The 24,924-nt window shown below is 51.2% G+C and overlaps 1 protein-coding gene across 1 annotated transcript in view; it reads left to right on the plus strand.

Annotated features, from left to right (window-relative positions):
• The window catches only part of LOC311188319 (patr class I histocompatibility antigen, A-126 alpha chain-like), a gene marked incomplete at its 5' end in the record, with an annotated part of 38,790 nt that extends 22,141 nt beyond the window's left edge, over positions 1–16,649 (plus strand). The window contains 6 exons of the mRNA XM_084259437.1: positions 13,749–14,018; positions 14,217–14,492; positions 15,069–15,344; positions 15,465–15,584; positions 15,863–15,899; positions 16,030–16,649. Of these exons, the coding sequence (XP_084115563.1) occupies positions 13,749–14,018; positions 14,217–14,492; positions 15,069–15,344; positions 15,465–15,584; positions 15,863–15,899; positions 16,030–16,069 (1,019 nt within the window). The 3' untranslated portion in view covers positions 16,070–16,649. The remainder of the gene's footprint in view (positions 1–13,748; positions 14,019–14,216; positions 14,493–15,068; positions 15,345–15,464; positions 15,585–15,862; positions 15,900–16,029) is intronic.
• Between the last annotated feature and the right edge of the window lie 8,275 nt (positions 16,650–24,924).

Raw genomic sequence — 24,924 nt, forward strand, 5'->3', positions numbered from 1 at the left:
TTGGGGGTTCTGGGGTGCCCCTCTCCCTGCCCTGTAACACTCTCAGGTGTAGTCCCCTTAAAATTCCCACCACCAGTTCACCCACGCACCATCAGCATTGTCCTTTGTGTTCTTCCCTCTTCTGTTTCGATCCCTCTCTCTCCCCTGGGAAGTACCCCAATTTTTCTAGAGCCAGGGTCCCCCCACATAGCCATCCTTCCTGAAGGAAGAGCTCCAGACCCCAGGGCCCTACCTACTCGAAAACTATTTTGCCAGGCTAGAAAGGACCAAAGGGCACTCCAAGGACAAGTGGGTACAGGTTTCATTATTATCACACTAGTGGGCACCAAACAAGAGAGTCTCCCTTCTAATACCTGGGCCACGAACATACACAAAGATTTCCATTTATACTCAGAAATTTCAGCATTTGTTACGCTGATAAATTTGACAGATTTCCTTTTTTTTGTAGTGCGCAGACCATTTGGTAGAGCACAGGGCTGTTTAGACAAAGGCGGGGGAGGGGTGGTTAGACAAGGATCTGTGCTATGGGAGGGGGAAGGAGCCAGCCACTTGACTCCTTTCTTTTGGAATGAGGCCCTGTTAAGGTAGAGACCAGGGCCTCCCTGGTGGCTCAGGCAGTTGAGCACAGCGCTGTGAAGCTGTCCACAGCCTCTGCAGTGCCAGTTCGATCCACGCCGGCCTCTGAGCAACCCACCTGGCAAGCAGACCTCTCCTGTCTCGCCCCCTGCTCCCCTCAGCAGTGTATTTCGTCAGTCTGCCTGTTCTGTTCCGCGCTCTGTCTCTGGTGAATCCTCTCACCCTCCCGCTCATCTGGCCTGTACCCCAGTTCTTACATAAATAAAATAAAAATCTTTAAAAAAAAAAATGATAGAGGGGAACTTGCAAATGCTAAGATGGTAAATGTGCTAATTGTGCCAGGCGGGTGTGATGGGCCCTTTTACTGCATCAGTTGTTTCATTGCTTTCCCCTTCACCATCAGTTTCAACATTACTTTGGACAGTTTCCACTTCCACAGAACAGGGAGGACACTGTAGGGTAAATGATTGTCAGGCTTTTCTGCTCTTCCGCCATTAGGATTGATGATGGATCCCTGCGGTCCTGAATGCATGTCTGATGGCGGGCACCTGAGAAGGGTGTGGGCATGCATAGGTGGGTGCACCAGGGCTGAGACGGGGCTTATAAGGGCAGCGTCGCAGAATGGAAAACGACCAGAAGAGAACGAGACCATGAGAGAATGCTGGCGCTCCCAGAAAGAGTGAAGATTCTTTTTTTTTTTTTTTAAAGATTTATTTATTTATGCATACAAGGGCTGGGGTAAAGCCTGCGATGAGGGAAGGGGTGGGGGGTAAGAGGATCCACCAGAGACAGAGTGGCAGATTGACTGAAATACACTGCTGGGGGAGCAAAAAAAAAAAAAGTGAAGATTCACCCGGGGCTAGGAGGCCTGCCAGCCTCCTGGCCCCCAGGCACATGGCAGGCAGGGGTGTGCCCAATAAGAGCCTGAAAATCCCAATAAAAGCCTGAAAAAGCCACTGAGGGCTCGAGGACTCCTTCACACTTCTGCATGGGTTCATAGAGATCCTACTCTGAGCCATCATGCCCTTCGGTCATCACACTCACCTTCGGACCCCGGGGAGCAGCTGGAGGAGGAGCAGCAGGGAGGGGACGAGGCAGAGCACAGAGCTGGGACAGGAGCAGGCGCCATCTCCTCAAGTCTGGGGAGAGACAGGGCAAGAGGCAGCCAGGCCCACACAGAGGAGCAGGGCAGCCAGGAGCTCTGGGCTCAGGGGGGAGAAGGGCCCAGGGACCCCCACCAGCAGGAGCAGGGCCCTTCCTGGTGACTCCTTAGGCCCTGAGACCAAGGACACACCTGGCTCCTCTCAGGGCTGCTGAGCCTCTGTGCTGCTAGAGACCAAGAGGTTTATTGGAAAAAAACATCCTCCCTTCCCTTCCCACCCCGTGGAACCCACACCCCAGACCCACTCTGCTCAAAACACTGGACCCCTCCATTGCCAGCACCTGGTCCCGGGTGCAAACTGCTCTTCCCTCCTCCTCATCACCCAGTGACTTCCCAGGTCAGAGGCCCAGACCCAGGCCCCCCATGAAGGACAGGCCAGCGCCTGCTTGTGGTCCTGCCCCCCTCAGTGTGAGCAGGTGTCATGGAGAAGCATCAGGACACACAATATTGTCCCCAAGGCCTGTGGGTCCCCCCCACAGGCCCCTGTTCTATTCTGCTCTGTCTGCTCCTTTAGTTCACCTGAAGGTCAGTCCCTCCCAAGCCCTGACCTGCCAGGGCCGAAGACAAGGTCCTGCCTCAGACAGAAGGAACCTGGTCAGATCCCCACTGAGGGCTTAGTCCTCCTCCTGGGGGACCTCTGCCTCTGGGTGAGGATCCAGTGGAGGCAGAGCAGTAGAGAAGGGAAATGAGTCCTGATCAGAGAAAACACCCTCAATCAGCAGGCAGAATGAGGGGTACCCGGGACACCCAAATCTGTATGCTCCAAATGGCTTCTGCCATCTGCCTCATAAAGGCAGAGCACACTCTGAGTGTGAAAGAACACACCAGAGGAGCGCCAGAGGGGAAGGGAAGATGGTGTTACAGGGCAGGGAGACGGGCACCCTGACCCCACAAACCTGCCTGCTCTAAATAGGTTCTGCCATCTGCCCCATCAACACAAAACATACGAGACTTTAATGAAAAGTAAATTTAATACAATTAGGGAACAATACAGAAGAGACAAAGAATATAGTTTCTAAATCAAGCACCCAAAGTTATCCATCCCCTCGTGGGTAAAAGTCTACCCAAATGGGATTGGCCCAGAGCAAGGCCCCAAAGCCTGCCACAAGTCTAAAGCATCCTCCAGTGGGGACCCACAAAAAAGGATCAGAAACAACCAGACAAGTATGGGAGGAAAAGAGCAAAATCAAAATCAAGGGATAAGCTGCCATTGTCACCTCCCCACGGGTCTCTCACCCACATCTGTGTCACCCAGTCCACGACCAAAAGGCAAGCGCAGTTTCTTCACATGTCTCTCTGCTCCATGTGCCTCTTCCAGGTCTCCTCTGGCTCCATCCTCCTTCCTCAGTCTCCTCTGTAGCTTCTTCTCTCCCAGCTCAGCTCCACCCTCCTTTTGGGTGGGGCAGGAAACCTGGAAGCTCCCCCTTTCCTGGAGACCATCCTGTTACAATGGGATAACAGTTTCCCAACAAAACACTGAACGTTACCCACCCTGCAGGGCAAATGATTGTCAGGCTTTTCTGCCCTCCCGCCATAAGCATCCCATGCCTGATGGAACACCTGCATTTTGTTACATTGTTATATTCAGTTGCTTGTTTACTTCTGTGGGCCAGGGCTGCAGTATTTATATTGGCGGAGAGAAGCAGAGAACACAGGAGAGGGACAACTGCCAGAGAGCCCAGTAAAGAGTGCCAGCCTCCTGGCACCCCAGCACCCCTGTCTGCTGTGTACCTGGTTGTCGCACTACATGCAAAAGATCAATAAAAGCCTGAGAAAACCACCGAGGGCTCCAGGGCTTTTCTTTACACGTTTGCTCAGCTCATACAGAATCAGCTCTGTGCCTTTCTGGCACTACCAAGCCCCCTCTCCCAAGGGTAGATGACCAGCCAGACTTCCTGGGGGGTGGGCTGCAGCTGCAGGATGTAAACCATCCCCACCCCAGCTCTCAGCACAGTGCAGGCCCTAAATCCACCCACCTCATGGGGAGGGGAGCAGGAAGTGACTGGGACTCAAAACTGCCCCAGGAGGACACATGTCTCCCCATTAATGCTTCCTTTTGTTCCAAGTGGAGAGGGAAAAGAGGGGGGTACAGAGCACAGGGCAGGTGTCCCTGGACAACACTAGGGGATTCTGGACACCCTGCAGGAAGGACACTCACCCCCTCACTGCCTCTCCCAGCCTTTCAGGGCCTGTTCCTGCTGTTCTGTCAGCCCACACTGTTCCCTGTTCTGTCTTGTCAGATATTAATTGTCCTGATCCAGATGGGTTCATCATTTACTTTCCTCTTTAATGGACATATGCCGCTAATCTTTCGATCCTTTCAAGAGCTTTGAAATAGTTCCAGGTAAACACCTAAGGTTGCTGAAAGACAATGGAGAACATAAAATGAATTGTGATTTTAAAATACAACTACTGATGGGAAGAAGTAAACCCCTTTCTCCAACGTGCCATCCAGTGAAGTTTATGTAGACAAGGTTAAGATGAGGGGATCACAAGGAAAGGCTCTTCGATAAACGGTGCTGGGGACACTGGACAGCCACGTGCAAAAGAATGAAACTAGACCACTGTCTCCCACCTCACACAAAACTCAACTCAAAATGGATAATAGGCTGGACTTAAGACCAGAAACCATAAAATCCATGGAAGACAACAAGGACAGAATGCGCCATGACATACCAAAAAAAAAAAATAATGTGCTCAGTCTTCGTAAAGTCAGCGTTGAGTCATTTCTCTCTCTCTCTCCTTTTTTTAAAAGATTTATTCATACAAGAACTGGGGTGCAGGCCAGATGTGCAGGAGGGTGAGAGGATTCACCAGGGACAGAGTGGGGAACAGAACAGGCAGACTGACTGAAATACACTGCTGAGGGGAGCAGCGGGCAAGACAGGAGAGGTCTGCCGTGCCACTGCAGAGGGTGCGGACAGCTTCACAGCACTGCACTCAACTGCCTGCACCACCAGCAATGCCCTAATTTCTCATTTTTACAACCATTTCCTGCTTGCTGCTGTGCTTTCCTTCGTCACCTTCTTCACATAACTGTGGTCTCTTTCCTTCAAAGGAAGAAAGCCCCTCCATTTCTACCCCACAATGTAAATTATTGTCCACAGTTGAAGTCAAAGAGGTGAATGTCTGTATGGTGAGCTGAGCCATTAATAAGTGGCCTTAAGATTTGAAGACATGAAAATCATCATCATGAATGGAAACTGAATGGCTTCATCAACACTATCCCCAGGGCCTCAGGGATCAAACCCCTGATCCACACTTACCCGCAACCTGAGTGTAGCTTCCTCCTTGTCTTCCTGTGGGAAGAATCATCATGTGAGACAAGGGAGGAGTCAGCCCACGCACTCTTTAAGGAATCTTCTAATCCTGGAATACTGTGACTAAAGACCCAGGTCAGGACTGGGAAAAATGAAGAAAGGAGGTGAGGGGGGACTGAACCAAATGCCCTCTGGGCAACACACGTGTGTGGATGGTACTTCCCATTAACCAGGCAGGGCAAGTTCTCCCTGGGACATGGAAGCCCCCAGTGGACAAGATCCCCCACTCCCTTCCCCACCTCAGCGCTTCTTCCTCCACATCACAGCTGCAGCCACCGCAGCTCCAGTGAGCACAGCTCCAAGGAGAACCAGGCCAGCAGTGATGCCCGCAGTGGGGATGGAGGGCTGAGGAGGGGGCACTGGAAGGGAAGGTAAGGGGAGACCCCAGTCCTTAGTCTGACCCTTAGAAGTTCTCAGAGGGCTTCTGATTCTCCTGAGAATAGGCTCCATGCCCAAGTCCCCCTAGTTACCCTATCTCAAGATAAGGGACTCCAGCAGCCCCTCATGCTGCACATAACACATGTATCTCTGCTCCTCTACAGAAGGCACCACCACAGCCACCCACTTCCGGAAGTTTCCATCCCCCAAGCCTGGTCTCCACCAGCTCCGTGTACTGGGCCAAGTCAGGGTAATGTTCACAGGGTAGAAGCCCAGGGCCCAGCACCTCAGGGTGATGTCATGCTCAGAGATGGGGTGCTGGGTCACACATGCCCTTTGGGGGCCTGAGTGGTTAGAATCGGACATTTTATGGTTTCTATTTCCTCTATGGTCACTGAAGCAGCCTCATGACCATCCTCAGAATGGACAGGAAAACATGCTTGGAGGGAAGAAGCACAAACCTCAGAAACCAGCCTGGTCTGGGAGTCCGGGATAGCAGGTGAGAGCCCAGGGTGGGATGCAGGTCTCTAAACATTTTGTTGCTGACTTGGGTGGAGGGTGATGACACAGACAGGTGGGAGTGAGATCTCCAAAAATGCTCTCTGACCAAAAAACAAGATCTCAAAAGAGAAACTCATTGTTCCTAAGATGGCTGCTGGTGAAAAGGGTCCTGCGCAGGGCGATTTCAGGGATGGTCTCCCCTCTTTCTCAGGAGAAACTGGATTCCTTAACTGTCCTTCAGAAACAATAGGACCCTCTGGGCCAGTCTCTATACAGAGCTTGAAAACTTGAGAGACAGTTCTCTCTTTGACCAGAAGGGGGCGATTTCTGACCATTCATTTTCCCTGTGGGGTGTGAGCCTCAGGGAGATCAAAGGCCCTGTAGCCCCTCTTACCTCTGAGCTGCAGCGCCTCCTTCCCCATCTCCAGGAGACTTGGGATCCACTCCAAGTACCTGCCCTCCGGGTTGTTCATTTCGTGCTTTACCCAAACTCCCTCCTCCACTATGGCAGGTGCCATAGCCTCTGGGAATCACTGCAACCCTGACTAGGGGCAAAGGTCTGGGGAATGGGAGCTGTGACCGGGCCCTGGGCAAGCATTGTTCACTGTCCTAGCTCTGGTTGTAGCAGCCATGCAGGTCCTCCAGGAGCCATTAGGGCAGCTTTGAACCTCTGTGCCTATTGTCTTTGGTTCTGTCTCCTTGTTCAGGTCCTCCTGCTCCACCTGCTCCACCCTGGGCTCCAGCACCTCCGCACTGACCTAGAGAGTTGCTGTCAAACCACCTGAACTGTGCGTGGTCCATGTAGCCCACTGCGATGTACCAGGGCTCCTGGAGGCTGGGCTGGGAGGTCTTGATTTCTAAAAGCCTTAAAGAGTGGGAGCCTGGGGGCAGGACGGTGAAAGTCAGGCTGAACCTCCTTCCTGCACTGGTCCTGAGTCCCAGGGAGATGGGGCATGAGGGGAGAAAGTGTTCAGGAAGGGAGGAGGCTCGAGAGCTTGAAAAGGGGCATCAGGTGGAGAAGGAGTGGGACTCAGGGGGACAGAAGAGGGCGCTAGGGTGGGGGGACAGAAAGGGACTAGGATTGAGAGGAACCATGGGAGGACAGAGGAGCCTAAAGCAATATCCTCTATCAGAGAAGCCTTTTCCCTCCTCCCTGCTCTCACCAGCCCAGGTTTGGGCCACAGCCCTGGAGAGAAGCAGCAGGACAAGGGTTGGGGCCCCATGACCAGCACTACTGAGGTCTGGGGAGCTTCTGACTCTAGGCTGGTGGGTGAAAACTTACCTGGGGGCCATGCTGATTGGCTTCCCTGGGAACCATCGAGGCACTGGGGAATGAGAACTGGGGATGAGCATTCACAAGGGTCCAGGGCCCAACACAGGTGGTGAAACAGAAGTGAAGCAAAGGGGGGCAGTGGGGTATCCCCAACAGTAACCTTCCTGCCCTAGAGACAGCCCTGGGGCCTGGAACTATGAGAACCAGACTAGGGCCCTGGGGCTTTGCTCTGGCCCCTCCTCTCCTCACCCAAAGCTTCCTCACCCTGTCTCCATGACCCAAGCACTGGGTCTGCGATTCTCAGTTATTTTCCTTCCAGTAAATAAGTGAGGACACCAAGTATACTTTTGTGTATGAGATATCGCTCCCCATATTACCACACTGGGAATAAAGCTGTGTTTAATCATGTAACTATTTCATTTGGAATAATATGAATAACCCAATGCATGTTGACAGAAAGTATTCTTTTTTTTAATAAATTACTTTATTTTATACACTTCTTACATCATTTTTCATTTTTGCATAATGTATGCATTTTCATTTTGGTTATATTCCCCACACAATTCCCAGCCCTTTTTCTGACCGTAATCCCTCTTCTTCTCCCCCCGCCCCCACTGTAGTGTGTCTCTGGTCTATAGTTGCTTGTTGATTTTGATTTTTTACTTTATTGCAATTAGTCTTTATCCTGGTCTCTTATTTAGGTTTTCTAAATTCCTGCTATGAGTGAGACCATATGGTATTTTTCTTTTTCTTTCTGGCTTATTTCGCTGAGCATGATCCCTTCCAGCTCCATCCACGTTGCTGCAAATTGCATGAGTTTATCTTTTTTGATTGCTGAGTAGTAATCCATTGTGTATATATTCCACATCTTTTTGATCCAGTCATCTATTTTGGGCATTTGGGTTGTTTCCAAAGCTTAGCTATTGGGAATAGTGCTGCCATAAACATAGGGGTACAGGTGCCCTTTTGAATTAATGTTTCTGTGTCCTTTGGGTAAATACCTCGGAGTGGAATTGCTGGATCGTATGGAAGCTCTGTGTTTAGTAGGTTAAGAAATCTCCACACAGCTCTTCATAGTGCTTGGACCAGTTTACACTCCCACCAGCAGTGCAGAAGAGTTCCTTTTTCTCCACAGCCTCGCCAACATTTGTTGTTGCTAGTTTTTTTAATATGTGCCATTCTCACTGGTGTAAGGTGGTATCTCATTGTAGTTTTGATTTGCATTTCCCTGATTACAAGTGATGTTGAACATTTTTTCATATGCCTGTTGGCCATTTGCATTTCCTCTTTGGAGAAGTTTCTTTTTATCTCTTCTGCCCATTTTTTGACTGGATTATTTTCTTTGTTTTTGTTGAGTCTCATCAGCTCTTTGTAGATTTTTGTGATCAGTCCTTTATCATTAGTGTTGGGTGCAAAAATGTTCTCTCAGTCGGTGGGGTTTCTCTTTGTTTTTGTTATTGTCTCTTTTGCTGTGCAGAAGCTCTTTAATTTGATGTAGTCCCAGCTGTTTATCTTTGCCTTCACTATCACTGCTTTGGGTGATGTGTCTGTAAAGATGTCTTTGAGGTGCGTGTCATGTAATGTTTTGTGTATATTTCCTTCTATATGTTTTATGGTTTCAGGTCTTATGTCTAGTTCTTTAATCCATTTTGAATTGGTTTTTGTGCATGGTGTGAGGTAGTAGTCAAGCTTCGTTCTTTTGCATGTAGCGACCCAGTTTTCCCAGCACCATTTATTCAGCAAACTTTCTTTAAATGAGAAAGTATTCTTCTAAAAAAAAAAAAAAATTATTTATTTATTTATACAAGCACTGGATCCAGTCAGAAGCGCATGAGGGTGAGAGAATTCACCAGAGCCGGAGCAGGGAACAGAACAGGCAGAAGGACCGAAGTACACTGCTGAGGGGAGCAGCGGGCGGCAGGAGAGGTCTGCATGCCATGTGGGACACTCACCAGTCAGCCAGGGATTGAACCAGCGCTGCAGAGACTGCGGGCAGCTTCGCAACGCAGCGCTCAACTGCTGCACCACCAGGGAGGCCCGAGAAAGTATTCTTAACAAAAATAACATTTCTGAAAATAATCAGGCCAATGAGAAGAGTGGATCTTTTACATTTTTGCAATTGTCTTTCTTGTCTGTCTCATTAGAAGACCTTTGGATTTTCTTCATATTTTCGTCTCCGTTTAGTCTGTTGTTCTGGTTGAAGTCTATGAAAAAATACACACTGCCTTACTATAACTATGCAGACACTGCCTTACACAAATATGTTGAAGTAGTGTTTTCAGACAATTTGTAATATCCCACTTTCATACTACATTAAAACTATACAGTTTTAACTTTACAGTTTGGTATTTTCTCCAAGGTTAATTGCAAAGTGAAACCTGAAATAATATCATTGAATATTTCTTATTCTGTTACATTTCCATAGTCCTCTTGTTGTAGAAATAAATTCTGGCCTTTTCCCCAGGCAGAGGAAGAACAAGGGGTACTTCATAATGGTGAGGTCAGAAGCTTTATTATTCATGCATGAGGTCCCAGACCTGGGTAGCCCCCTAAGTCAGAGCACCAGTTTAAAGACCAAGGGTTCCTTTTATACACAACTGTGTCCATATCTGTTACATTGATAGTGACGTGGTTTTTGTGAAGTCTGTGGGTTTGGAGTACAGGGTCCTTGGGGTCACTCTGGGAAAGGTTTCACCAGAGCTCCCCTTTCAGCGACACGTGGTGAGGTCCCCAGCGAGTTTCTCCACGAGACAAAGACACTAGTTATATTTAAAGGACAGGTTTATTAGGGAAAGGGACAGAAGAGTAAAAGACACTTGCATAGACACAAGCGGACAGGAATAGCTGCCCCGAAAGGGACAGGTTTTCTGAGAGAGGCCTGCGTGGTTGCAGGCGGGCAGTCTTGAGGAGAGCGGCCTTCGCTGAAGGAGGTCAGTGCAGAGAAGTCCAGGCAGGGTGCAGGTCACGGGCAGGCAGGCAGGAAGCTGCTGTCCTGCGGAGGGAGAGGGTTGGTAAAAAGAGGCATCTGCATAGACACAGGTGGGCAGTGGGCTTGCTGCCCTGAGCCTGTGCAGAGACTGCACTGATATAGTCCTCTGCTGTTTGGGAGGGGCCGCTCCTTGTGAGATTTAGGGTTAGTGGCTGATTTTGGATAACTAAGCAGAATCTGAAAGGGACAGCAGATTCCACCATGGGCTCAATCTCCACATCTTTACCTGTGGATGTGTGCTCTGATACCTGCTTGGATGTTATGTATCCAGGCATTGGTGCCTGAAGATCTTAGTTTTCACAAGGTGGAGTCTGTGCCTAAGGATCCTAGTTTCCATAACTGTGTTGACGGTTATGCTAATCTCTTCTACCCCCATCTTCTTGTGAGAGCCACGTTTCTGGTAGTGTGGTGCTTCCTTTTTCAGTTTATTTATTTATTTTTTTTCATTCCTGTCCTCCATCAATAGCATAATTTTCAGCAGGCACAACCATTTGCTGCAAAGTCCTCCAACAAGGGAGGCCCGGCAAGGGGGTGAAGATGCAGGCATTTGGGGATGCCCTTTAAGAGAGAGGCCAGCGGGTTGACTGCCCAGCCTTGTAGATAAGAGTGCTGAGGCCCTGGCCATGCATCTTAAAAGGGAAAGAGCTGTGAGTAAGCAAACTTGTTAATTATGCCTGCATGGGAGTGTTCATTGTGTTACAGGACAAGGAGAGGAGCACCCCAGACCCCGCAAACCTGCCTGCTCTAAATAGGCTCTGCCATCCACTGCATCCACACAAAACATGTAAGACCGTAATGGGAAGGAACTTGAACACAATTAGTAAACAATACAGAAAAGACAAAGAATATAGTTTCTAAATCAAGCACCCTTGTTACCCATCCCCTTGTGGGTAAAAGACCACCCGAATGGTCTTTCGGGCCAGAGCAAGGCCCAAAAGCCTGCCACAAATCTAAAGCATCTTTTAGTGGGGACCCACAGAAAAGGATCAGAAATAACTGGACAAGATTGGGAGGAAAAGAGCAAATTCAAAATCAAGATAAAAGCTGCCATTGTCACCTCTCCACGGGTCTCTCACCCACATCAGTTTCAGCACCAAAAGGTAAGCATAGTTTCTTCACGTGTCTCTCTGTTCCATGTGCCTCCTCCAGGTCTTCTTATGGCTCCATCCTGCTTCCTTCCTTCCTCAGTCTCCTCTGCAGCTTCTTCTCTTCTCTTTAGCTCCACCCACTTTTGAGTGGGGCAAGAGAACCTGAAACTTCCCCTTTCCCTGGGCAGCACCCTGTTACAATTGCAGCAAGACTGGAAATTCTGCTGGAATCTTTATTATATTCATTTGCTCAATAATATATGTTCTCATCACTTTCTTGCATACTGGTTGGGTCTTGTGCTAATGTGTGATTTTTTAAAAGTAATATATTATTCCACTAAGTTATAAAGATCTTCAGTATTCTTTACACTGGAATCAAATTATTAAAAAGAAATTTTCACTTTATTTTTCACCACAAATCCCAAAAGTAAAAGTAGTACTGGAAGTTGTCAAGTTAGTGAAAGATGGAGGAGAGCAACAGAAAAAGACTGGAAAGGAGATGCCCCAAGACCAGAAATCTGGCCCACACAAGGAGCAGCGGGTAGAAGGGATTAACACAGCCATTGATACAGATCTAGAAACCAAGATCCTTAGGCTCCAAAGCCTAGATTACAAAGCAGAAAATCCAAGTGGGTATCAGACTGCTGTGTAGAGCACAGGCCCAAGGGTAAAGATATGGAGATTGAGCCCATTGTAGACTCTCCTGTCCCTCTCAGATTCTGCATAGTTATCCAACATCAACAACTAACCAGAAGGCTCACAAGGAGTGACCCCTTCCAAACAGAAAAAGACTATGTCAGTGCAGTCTCTGCACAGGCTGGGGGCAGCAATCCCTCTGCCCACCTGTGACTCTGCAGGTGCATCTTTTCACCAATTCTCTTCTCTGCAGGGCAGCAGCCTCCTGCCTGGCCATGACTTGCATCATGCCTGCACTTCTCTTCATTGACCTCCCTCAGTGGAAGCAGCTCTCCTCAAGGCCATCCACCTGTAGCCATGCAGGCCTCTCTCAGCAAACCTGTCCCTCTGGGGTGGGGGGGGGGGTCAGCTCTTCCTGCCCGTTTGTGTCTATGCAAGTGTCCTTTACTCTTTTGTTCCTTGTCTAGTAAATCTGTTTTTTAAATATAACTAATGTCTCTGTCTTGTGGAGGAACTCGCCTGGGGAATTCTTCGTGTGTCGCTGAAACAGGAACTCTGGTGAAACCTTTCCCAGAGTGAACCCAAGGACTCCACACTCCAAACCCACTGACTCCAAAAACTCCATCATTAGCATACCATAGGCTATTAATATTCTTTTTAAAAAAAGATTTATTTATTTATGCATACAAGAACTGGGGTGTAGGCCAGAGGTTTGGTGGGTGAGAGGATTCACCAAAGACAGAGTGGGGAGCAGAACAGGCAGATCTACAGAAATCCACTGCTGAGGGGAGCAGCAGGTGAGGCAGGAGAGGTCTGCTGGGCCATGTGGGTTGCTCCCTGGCCATGGATTGAACTGGTGCTGCTGCAGCTACAGGTCACTTCACAGTGCTGATGCTTAACCCCTTGCGCCACCAGGGAGGCCCCAGGTTATTTATATTCTAAAGTAAAGAAGCAATAACATCTTTTAAAAAGGTTTTGTTCTAGTAAAGTAAATATTTAAAGCTGTAACCCACATAACAAAATTATACATGGGATCCGTAATAATTTGTGAGACTGAACAGAGTTTCTGAAAGAAAAATGTCTGAGACTTGCGGACCCAGTCCCTGGGCCTGGACTCAGGGACACGGTGAGGCAAAGGTCTCGGAGCAGAAGAGGAGGGGGCGGCAAAGTCCCGGTCTCGGGGTGTGGCTGTCTGGGTCTCAGTCCCCAGCGCGGGGTGCAGGGCTGGAAGGTGACTGCTGGGGATTCGCCCTCTCCCCTCGGTTCCGCTTCTGGGCTCACAGCCTGGGCGGGTCCTCCTGCCTGGATACTGGTGACTCACCCCAGGGCTCACTCCCCATTGCCTGGAGGGCTCCAGAGCAGCCAATCAGCAGCCCCGCGGCTCCCGTTCCAAAGCCCTCGCCCGCCCGCCGGGACTCCGTCTCCCCAGCCCGGGTGGAGGCGCGTCCTGGGGGATGGGGGGCGCAGCCCTCCTGCTCCTGCTCGCGGTGGCCGCGGCCCCGAGGGAGACCCGGGCGGGTGAGTGCGGGTCGGGAGGGGACAGGGCGCTCCCAGAGGCGGGAGCGAGGGCGTAAGCGGGCGTGGGAAAGACGCGACCTCGCCGCCGCCCTAGTTTTCCCCCCACCTCGGCCCCGCCCCGCCCTGGCCCCTTTCCGTCCCCCGAGACCCCAGCCTCCTCTGGCCCCCGAGTCCCGGCCATTTTCGTCCCGCAGCCGCTTTTCACTCTCACTCGTCTTTCACCCACTTTCTGTCTCGTGGGCGCCCCCTGGGACTCGAGCCCGCGAAGGGGAGAAGAATAGCCCGGGTCTCCCCTTCCCGCCCCCAGGCCCCCACTCCGTGAGGTTTTTCTCCACCGCGATGTCCCGGCCCGGCCTCGGGGAGTCCCGGTGCATCATCGTGGGCTACGTGGACGACACGCAGTTCGGGCTGTTCGACAGCGACTCTCCAGGCCAGAGAGTGGAGCCGCAGGCGCCCTGGGCGGGGCAGCTGGGGCAGGAGGTGTGGGACTGGAGGTCGCAGATCGCAAGGCACAGCGCACTGTGGTCCCGAGCGCACCTGGACTCCCTGCGCGGCCTCTACAACCAGAGCGAGACCGGTGAGCTGGCGGGAGGCCGGGCCGGGTCAGCACCCCCATCCCCACGGACTGGGGTCGCCCAGGGTCTCCCCCTCCAGGCTTCTCTGCAACCTGCCCGGGAACAGCCCGGGGGACTTTCACCCCGTTTCATTCTGTTTAGTTTATTCCCGGCGGGAGGGGGTGCGGGGGGGTGACGCGGGGTGACGCGGGCGGGGACAGGGTCTCACACCTTCCAGTGGATGTCTGGCTGCGACGTGGGGCCCGAGGGGCGCCTCCTCCGCGCATACAGTCAGTTCGCCTACAACGGCGCGGATTACCTGGCCCTGAACGAGGACCTGCACTCCTGGACCGCCCTGGACACAGCCGCTCAGATCACCCAGCGCCAGTGGGAGGCGCAGGGTGAGGCAGAGAAATTCAGGAACAATTTGGAGGACTGGTACTTGTGGTGGCTGCGCAGATTCCTGGAGTACGGGAAGGAGACTCTTCAGCGCATGGGTAAGAGGGGCCTGGAGGCCTCCCGGTCCCCCCCTGCCTGGAGTCACTGCAGGAAATGAGTCCTCTCTCTAGTCCCGAGAGGGGGACTCCCCTGGGTTTCATGTTCTGCGCTAGAGAGACTCCCAGAGACTCCGGCTTCTCCTGAAGGACAGTGAAGGGATCCCGTCTCTCCTGAGAAAGACAGACAGTCCCTGACACCACACGTCACCGGGTCCTTTTGACCAGGGGCCTGTTTGAGAACCACGAGTTTCTCTCTCAGTCTTGTTTCTGGTCTGAGAACATTGTCAGTTATGTGATTCCTGCTTTTTCTGTGTCATTCACCTTCCACCCAGGTCAGGAATAAAAAGTCTGTGTTCCACTCCCTCTGCTTCATCCTACCCTGGGTTTCCTTCCTCATTCTAGAACTTTCTAAGGAATAGGAGAATCTCACAAATTCCCCCAGACTGGCCTATTTTTTACATTTTATGCTTCTTCCTGCCACACCAGTTGTCTTGTCCATTGTGAGGATGGTCTCATGAGGATTCCTCAGTGTCCATGCAGGAAACACAAAGTGAATTTTCTGATTTACCACCTCAGATCCCCCAAGGACACATGTGACCCACCACCCCACCTCTGAGCATGAGGTCACCCTGAGGTGCTGGGCCCTGGGTTTCTACCCTGCGGACATCACCCTGACCTGGCAGCGAGATGGGGAGGACCTCACCCAGGAGATGGAGCTGGTGGAGACCAGGCCTGGGGGAGACGGAACCTTCCAGAAGTGGGCGGCTGTGGTGGTGCCTTCTGGAGAGGAGCAGAGATACACGTGCCACGTGCAGCATGAAGGCCTGCTGGAGCCCCAGGTCCTGATATGGGGTAAGGAGGAGGATGTGGGCACTGAGGCTAGTCTCAGGGCCATCAGGAGTCTTTCTGGAGCCCTTCAGAGGGTCAGGATAAGGTCTGGGGCTCAGGGTATGCTCTTCCCTTCCTTTCCAGTGCCCCCTTCTCAGTTTTCCATCCCCACCGTGGCCATCATTGCTGGCCTGTTTCTCCTTGGAGCTGTGCTCACTGGAGCTGTGGTGACTGCAGCTGTGATGTGGAGGAAGAAGTGCTCAGGTAGGGAAGGGAGTGGGGGCATCTTGTCCACTGAGAGCTTTCAAGTCCCAGGGAAAACCGCCCTGCCTGGTTAATGGGAAGTACCATCCACACACATGGGTGTTGCCCAGAGGGCATTTGGTCCAGTCCCCCCTCACCAGCTTTCTTCATTTCTCCCAGTCCTGACCTGGATCTTTACTCACAGTTCTGGAATCTTCCCTGTTCTGCAGGATTAAAAGATTCCATTAGGTCTTCTGACCTGACTGCTCCCTGGTCTAACATGATGTTTCTTCCCACAGAAGGACAAGGAGGAAGCTACACTCAGGCTGCAGGTAAGTGTGCATCAGCAGTGTGATCCCTGCGCCCCTGGGGACAGTGTAGATGGAGCCCATGGGGGAGTCACCCTCATCAGTCCCTCCTGTGGTCTCATCTCTGACCAAGTTCTATTTTGTTCTCAACCAGGCAGTGACAGTGCCCAGGGCTCTGATGTGTCTCTCAGCCCCTAAAGCATCTTTTAAAATGAATGTGATAAGGGCTCCTCCCCGGTGGCGCAGCGGGTTGAGCGCATCTCTGTGAAGCTGTCAGCAGCCACTGCAGCACCAGTTCGATTACCAGCCAGTCAGGGAGAATCCCACATGGTGAGGCAGACCTCTCCTGTCTCTCCCCTGCTCCACTTTCAGTCCGTCTGCCTGTTCTGCTTCCTGCTCTGTCTCTGGTGAACCCTCTCACCCTTCTGTGACTCTGGCCTGTACCCCAGCTCTTATATAAATAAAAAATAAAAAAAAATGATGAATGTGATGAGGCTCCTATTGTTCACACCCTGGACAGCACCTGGTATTGTGCAGAGTTTGCATTTTCAGTCTCTCCTGGTTGTCACTGTTCTTAATTGTGATATTGAACATTTGTTCATATTTTTACTTTCCTATGACTATAGTTGCTGTTTGTATGGAAGTTTTGTACATTTCTACAGATGAGGTGCTGTTCATTTATTACACTATTTTTGTCTTTATTAAAATTGGGTTATTTCTTTCTGATCATTGAGTTTTGGGCATTATTTCTAGATAAAGTCCTTTATCAGATTCATGATTTGCAAATGTTTCCCCCAACTCTGTGGCCTGAACTCCTTTATGATGGGAAAACAAACACTGTTGCCCAGACAGGAGCATGGAGATGTATATATATGTGTGTGTGTAGGTATATATGTATGTATATGTATACATGTATGTATATGCATATGTATATAGGTACATATATATGTATATGTGTAATGTATATAAAGAGAAAAGATAAATTGCTAACTGGATTTGAGCAGATACTGGCTGACTGGGGTGTTGGGGGTGGAGTGGAATGACTTAATGCATATCCTTGAGTGTTATTTAAATGTCCTTGTTTGAGCATGAAATATGCTTTCTAAAGTAAATTACACTTCATTCCTCAACTTATAAAACTCTTCACACATCATGTTCAAATCACGTGTTAAGACCAGACTGACACGTGGGTTACAAGTGATGGATCCGGACATCATAGTTGCAAAGTCATGGTTTCCCTTTGGGTTCACTCTGGTGTTGTCCATTCTTGGAGTGTTGGGCAAATGTATAATGACCTGTGTCCATCATGAGAATATCATGCAGAGTATTTTCACTGCCCATAGTGTCTTCTGTGCTCCAAGGAAGCAAAAGCAGAAGAAACCAGTGGAATCACATCAGACTAAAAAGCTTCTACATAGTGAAGGAAACTATCGTTAAAATGAAAAGAGAATATTGAATTGGAGAAACTATTTGTACATCATCAATCCAACAAGGAGATAATATCCAAAATCTACAAAGAACCCCAAAACAGGGCTCCCCGGTGGCGCAGAGGTTGAGCGTTGGGTTGCGAAGCTGCCCGCAGCCTCTGCGGCGCTGGTTCAATCCCCGGCTGCTCCCCGGCCACCGGAGGAGGGTCCCACATGGCACGCAGACCTCTCCTGCCGCCCACGGCTCCCCTCAGCAGTGTACTTCAGTCCTTCTGCCTGTTCTGCTCTCCACTCTGGCTCTGGTGAATTCTCTCACCCTCCCGAGCTTCTGACTGTACCCAATGCTTGTATAAATAAATAAATCTTAAAAAAAAAAAAAACTCCAAGAAAACAACTCAAAACAGGGACAGAGGAGCTAAATAGGTACTTTTCTAAAGAAGACACACATGTGGCCAATAGGTACATGGATAAATGTTTGTCATGTGCTGTCAGGAAAATGTCAATTAAAACCACAATGAGTTACCACCTCACATCTGTGAGAATGACCCATTGAAGGGTGTGGAGGAAAAGGAACTCTGGCACATGTTGGGTGGGAATGATGTCTGGTCCTGTTAGTGGGCAGAATGAGGGGTTCCCTGGGCCCTCAAAACTGTACAGTCTACGTGGGATTGCCCATCAGCTGTAAAGACAAAACATACTCTAAAGCATAAGACCTTCAATAGAAAAGAACTTTAATACAGTTAGTATATAATAGAGAATCAGTGTGCAATAGAGAGAGAAAAGAGAAAGAATATAGTTAGAAAATTTCCCACGTGAAGCACCTAAAGTCACCCACCCCTCATGGGTAAACGCCCAGCTGAGGCCTGAAGGCCTGCCACAAATCTAAGGCACCTACTGGTAGAGACCCATGGGAAAGGTGCAGGAGGGGCCAGGAAAGTCTGGAAGGATAAGAGCAAAATCAAAATCCACATCAAGATAACAGCTGCCATTGTCAGCCTCCCCATGGGTCCCTCACCCACGTCTTTGTCTCTTTCATGTGTCTCTTTCACGTGTCTCTTTCCATGTCCCCAACTCCCTGGAACAAGTCCAAGTCTAAGGAGGAAGCCTGGCTTCTTCTTCACATGTCTCTCTTCTCCATGTGCCTCCTCCAGTCTTCTTTCCTCATCTTACTCCACGTCTTCTTCCTCTTCCTTAGCTTCTCATCCCTGCTCAGCTCTATATTTCCTTGGGCAGGGCGGTAACCTGGAACCTCTCTTTTCTATGGATAGCACATTGGTCCTGCCCCTATGGAAAAAAATATTAAGGTTCCTCAAAATAGACCTGTCCCATGGTCAAGCATCCCATTCCGTGGTATTTATCCAAAGAAGGCAAAAACACTTAATTCCAAGGAATATGCACCTCCGATGGTCACTGCAGCGCTGTCTACCATAACCAAGCTATGGAGACAACCTAAATGCCCAATGGCAGATGAGGGGATAAAGAACACAAGCTATATATACAATGGAATACTATTCGGCTGTGAAAAAGTTGAAATATTGAATTTGCAACAACGTGGGTAGATGTGGATGGAATTATGCTATGTGAAATAAGTTTGAAGGAGAAAGTTAAATACTGGATGATTTCATTCATATTTGGAATATAAAGAAACAAAACAGGGACAGACTAAACCAAAACATAGTCTATATATATGACTGCAGAATTGAAGCTATGGGCTGGGGGTAAGAGCAGGAAACAAAGTAGGAAAAGAGCCCAATGGACTGTAGTGAAGAATGTGGGTGCCCTTAGGGTGGGTGTGATGCGGTAACAAACATCTGAAGAGGTGTAACCCTGTGCCTCTGAACACATACAGTGTGTAAACCAGTGTTACCTCAATTGAATAATACAATGGGGAGGGAAGAAGAGAATAAAGTAAATTGTCTCCTCCATCCATCACTGATCTCAGGACTTTGCCTTCGCCTCCTCACTGTCATGCAGGGTGAGGGGCTGGTTTCCCACAAGGACAGAGGCAGGAGGTGCAGGGACTCCTGGGGCTGCTCAGACCCCGCTGAGTAGAGACACTGCAGAGAGGGCGGCTCTGAGGGGACCAGAGACAGAGGGTCAGAGTAACCCCAGTGCTGAGTGAGGATCTGGTTTCCAAGGAGATGGGAGTGTGTGTGTGTGTGTGTGTGTGTGTGTAACAACAATGTCAGGATGCACAACACAAGATGATGTAAAAACAATTAACATCAAGCCCCAGAATAAATGAATTCAATCTCACAGAGTAAAGAGCATCAATACAACATCTCATTAAATTCGGTTTTGTGAAGAAGCAGCTTCTAAGCAGGACTTAAAAAGCATTGGACCTGAAGAAGAGGAGGAGATTTAGAAATATCTCATGGTTGGCTTGAGGTGTGAGGAGCTGGACAGGACCCCTCCCTCCGCCCTGGCCTCTGCTAGGATGTGGTGTCATCTTCATCCCTGACAGTTCCCTTCCCCAGTCCCCAACATTCATCTCCTTTGGAGTCACCTGTATATGTACATATATGTATACGTGTAATCCCAGCTTCTTCTTCATTTGTCACCTGTCTGGGGCATTCGGGTGGTGTCCATAGGTTGGCTACTGTAAATAGTGCTGCAGTGGTGACGGGAGTGCAGGTCCCTTCACAGGAGAGCGTTTATCCTCTGTGAGGAGATCCTCAGTGTAGAATTGCTGGGTCCAATGGCAGAACCACATTTACTCTTTTAAGAAACCTCAATACTGTTTCCAGAAGGGCTGGCTCAGTCTTTATCCAAAAACAATGCAGGACTGTCCCCTTTTTTCCACATCCTTGCCAACACTTGAGTTTCTGGTCTTTTGGATATGGGCCGTTCTCGCAGGTGTGAAGGTTTAAACCAGGAGATCATAAAGCCAGAAAATGTGGGCAAAAAGAAATCCTGTAACACTCAGGCCAACACAAGGCTGTCTCTCACTGTGAAAAAAAATAATCGTGAAGAAATTCAGGTGAATTACCTGAGTTTTAACAATATAATGGTCCACTGCATTCTCAAGATGTCTTCCTGAAAGCATCCCCATCACCTAGACCCAGGCTCTCTGCCTCAAACCCCACCCCCACGGCAGGCCTCAAGGGTCTCACCTATAGGGATACACTTCAGAGCACTGGGACTGTGGCTGCTTGGGGGAAAACACAACAAAACTTGGTCAGAGTTGAGACCACAGGAGGAACTGATGAGAGTGACTCCCCCATGGGCTCCATCTTCATTGTCCCCAGGGGCTCAGATCCAACCCTTGAACACACTTACTTGCAACCTGAGTGTAGTTTCCCCCTTGTCCTCCCATGGGAAGAAGCATCATGTGAGACCAGGGAGCAGCCAGGTCAGAAGACCTAATGGAATCTTTTAATCCTGCAGAACAGGGAAGTTTCCAGAACTGTGAGTAAAGACCCAGGTCAGGACTGGGAAAAATGAAGAAAGGAGGTGAGTGGGACTGGACCAAATGCCCTCTGGGCAACACCCGTGTGTGTGGATGGTACTTCCCATTAACCAGGCAGGGCAAGTTCTCCCTGGGACATGAAAGCCCCCAGTGGACAAGATCCCCCACTCCCTTCCCTACCTGAGCGCTTCTTCTACCCCCTCACACATGAAGCCACCTTGTGTCCAATGAGCACACCAACAAAGAAAACAGAGCCGGAAATGAGGACCACAGCAAGGATGGAGAACTGAGGAGGTGGCACTGGAAGGGAAGGGAAGGTCAGACCCTGAACCTGAGGCCTCAGTCTGATCTTCTGAAGGTCTTGAGAAGGGCTTCTGATACACCTGAGTCAGCCTCTGTGCCCACATCCCCCTCAATACCCCATCTCAGGACTCGGGGTGCAATCAGCCCCTCATGCTGCACATGGCACGTGTATCTCTTCTCCTCTCCAGAAGGCACCTCTATAGCTGCCCACTTCTGGAAGTTTCCATCCCCCCTCCGCCCCTGGGCCTGGTGTTCACCAGCTTCGTTTCCTGGGCCAGGTCCTCCCCATCTCGCTGCCAGATCAGGGTGATGTCCGCAGGGTAGAAGCCCAGGGCCCAGCACCTCAGGGTGACCTCATGCTCAGAGATGGGGTGATGGGTCACATATGGCGATTGGGGGCCTCAGTAGGAAGAATCGGAAATTTCATGCTTTGTGTTTCCTCCATGGACACTGAAGCAGCCTCATGTGACCATCCTGCAGTGGACAGAACAGTGTGCTTGGAGGGAGGAGCACAAATCCCAGAAACCAGCCTGGTCTGGGAGTCTGGGATAGCAGGTGAGAGCCCAGGGAGGGATGCAGGTCTCTGAGCATTTTGTTGCTGACTTGGGTGGAGGGTGATGACACAGACAGGCAGGAGTGACATCTCCAAAAATGCTCTCTGACCAAAAAACAAGATCTCGAGAGAAGAACTCTGTTCCTACGATGGCTGCCGGTCAAAAAGATCCTGCGAAGGGTGATTTCAGGGGTGGTCTCCCCTCTTTCTCAGGAGAAACTGGATTCCTTAACTGTCCTTCAGAAAAAGTAGGAGCCTCTGGGCCAGTCTCCATCCCAGAGCTGGAAAACGTGGCCGACAGCTCCCTCTCTGGCCAGAAGGGGGCGCTTCCTCACCATGATTCCATTTCCCTGCGGGGTGCGCGCCTCAGGGAGATCAAAGCCCCGCAGCCCTCTCACCTCTGAGCTGCGGCGCCTCCTTCCCCATCCCCAGGAGTCTGGGGGCCCCTCCCCGCACCCGCCCCCCAGGCTGCTCCCGTCCTGCTCTGCCCGACCTTCCCCCTCCCCCTCGCGCCGGGGAGCTGAGCCGCGGGCCCGCCGGGTCCAGGCGCGCAGGTCCCCGCCCAGGGCGCGTCCCCGGCGCCGTCGTGGGGAGCTGGTCGTGCCCGCGGGGGAGGCGCCGTCGGGCCCCGCGGCGCAGCCGAGAGTCCTCTGGATCGTGGGAGACCCTGAGCCCGGCCCTGAGGTCAGTCCCCTGGTCACCCCACCCGCACCCCTACTTCCAGCGCAGAAAAAATGTAAACTTAAAATCTCGCGGGTGAAAGTCCCGCGGGCTCCTCCCTGGTCAAGGGGCCGGGCAGGGGCCACGGCCTCGGGGGTCACGGGGCCCCGAGACACGGGCGGGGGGTGGGGCGGGAGCGGTGACCCGCCCCGGCCCGCGCTGCTCCCCGGCCCGGCTCTGGCTGTGGCAGCCGCGCGGGGCCTCCAGGAGCGCTTGGAGCCTCCGTGCCCAGTGTCTGCGGAGCCGCGTCTCGCCCGACCTCCCGCCCCGCCCGCGGCTCCGCGCTCTGGCCCGGGTGTCTCTGTCGAACCCCCGAAATGCGCGTCGTCCACGTGGCCCCCCGCGATGCACCGGGGCTCCCCAAGGCCAGGCGGGACACAGCGGTTTCTAAAAGCCTCAGAGAGCGGGAGTCTTGGGGCGGGGAGGGGTGAAAGCCGGGTGGACCCTCCTCCTGGAGCAGGTCCTGAGTCCCAGGGAGGTGGGGCAGGGGAAGAAAATAAGACACAGGGGGACACTGCAGGAGGGGACCTCGGAGAATTGAGGAAGGCTTCAGAGATAAGGGCAGCAAGAGGAGTATAACCAATTCCACTAGGGAAAACAAACATCCCAGGATCAAGGACAACATTGTTAACGCTGGTCCTGGTTTCCTTCAGGTGGTAAAGGGAGGCGGAGATTGGAGAAATGGAGAGTGGTTTAATTTATGGACACCTTAGAAGGGCAGCTGTTTAACTTCAATGCAGGGATGCCCATCCAGAGGACTGGGCCATAAAGATAAAGATGCAACAAATGGGGAAAGAGAAAGCTGTTAGATAAGGGATGTGAAGATCCCCCACTCAGTAGCAAATTGAGACAGCCAGAACTAACCAATCACAGAGAGACTGGTGGAGCTTTAGAATAATGAGGGAAAGAAGGTCTATATTCCCTGAGACAGGACTCCACTTTGGCTTCCTTGCCCCTCCCAGGCCTGGTTTCCTGGCCTGGGAGTCCCACTTTATTTCTGCTCTTTTTCTCCTCAATAAACTTTTTCTTTCTCTAAACAAACCTGCCTCTTCTCGCTTGCTTGCCTGAGCGTCTGCAAAGTTCCTGCTGCGGCTTCCTGAGACACCAACCCGTGGTGATCTGGTGGCTGGGACTCAGCGCTGCCCTGCAGCCTGGGATCCATTCCTGGCTGGGAGACTAGGCCTGACAATTCCGGTATCAAAAGTGTCAAGGAGGGAGGGAGCTCCAGAGACTGAAAATGGGCAGCGGGTCCAGAAGGGGCAAGACTCGGGGGCACAAAAGGAGGAGGCAGGGTGGGGGGTCAGAAAGGGACCAGGACTGAGGGGCGCCACGGGGTGACAGAGGGGCCTAAGGCAGCAGTTTCCGCTGCAGAAGCCTTTTCCCTCCACCCTGCTCTCACCAGCCCAGGTGTCTGTCTGGGCCAGAGCCCTGGAGAGAAGCAGCAGGAGGAGGGTTGAGGGCCCCATGACCAGCACTGCTGGGGTCTGGGGAGCCTCTGACTCTAGGCTGGTGGGTGGAGACTTACCTGGGCAGGCAGTGATGCTGACTGGTTCTCTGGGAACCTCCAGGCACTGGGGCCTGAGAACTGGGGAGGAGTCACAAGTGTCCAGGGCCCAGCACAGGTGGTGGAGACAGAAGTGAGGCTAAGGGGGCAGTGGGGTATCCCCAACAGTAACCTTCCTGCCCTAGACATGTTACAGGGCAGCCCCGATATAAAACGGGTTGCCTGGTTGTGGGTCCTCACCCGGGCGCTTAAAAGGGACTTATTAATACTCCACTACAGGCACACACAAAAGGTTAATAAAAGGTTTATTTACAAGGGAAAGGGAATTAAGGAAATGTACAACTCAGGGAGAAAATAGGGAAATAAAGTCTTTAATGTGTCCTACCCGATCCGCCGACCTGGAAACCCAAAGGCACTCTCAGAGCTGGCTGGACGCTGCGAGCTGGCGGAGCGCCAAAATGGGGATCCCCTCCAAAGCCCATGTGTCTAGCTTTATACCAACCTGGCTGCTTAACCCCACCCTCAGGTCCCAGCCACCTTCCCTTTGGTGGTGATGGGATTTGGAGTGGGGGGTGGAGTCCACAAAGCCTGTATGGAATTAGCTTTAGGGCATCCTTTTCCCCCTAACAGACACAGCCCTGGGGCCTGGAACTATGAGAACCAGACTAAGGGTCCTGGAGCTTTGCTCTGCCCCCTCATTTCCTCACCCAAAGCTTCCTCACCCTGTCTCCATGACCCAAGCGCTGGGTCTGCGATTCTCAGTCATTTTCCTTCCGGGATCTGCATCCAGTCTCACAAATTAGGGAGGACGCCAAGTGTAATCTTGTTTAGGAGGTATCGCTCCCCATATTTACCACACTTGGAATAAAGCTGAGTTTAATCATGTAGCTATTTATTTAGAATAATAGTAATAATCCAATGCATGTTAATAGAAGTGTTCTTTTTTTTTAAGATTTATTTATTTATTTATACAAGCACTGGGTACAGTCAGAAGCGCGGGAGGGTGAGAGAATTCACCAGAGCCAGAGCAGGGAGCAGAGCAGGCAGACTGAAGTACACTGCTAAGGGGAGCAGCGGGCGGCAGGAGAGGTCTGCGTGCCATGTGGGACCCTCCTCAGGTGGCCGGGGAGCAGCCGG

The sequence above is a fragment of the Talpa europaea genome (assembly GCF_964194135.1).
Source record: "Talpa europaea genome assembly, chromosome: 2".
In the NCBI taxonomy this organism is placed as follows: domain Eukaryota; kingdom Metazoa; phylum Chordata; class Mammalia; order Eulipotyphla; family Talpidae; genus Talpa; species Talpa europaea.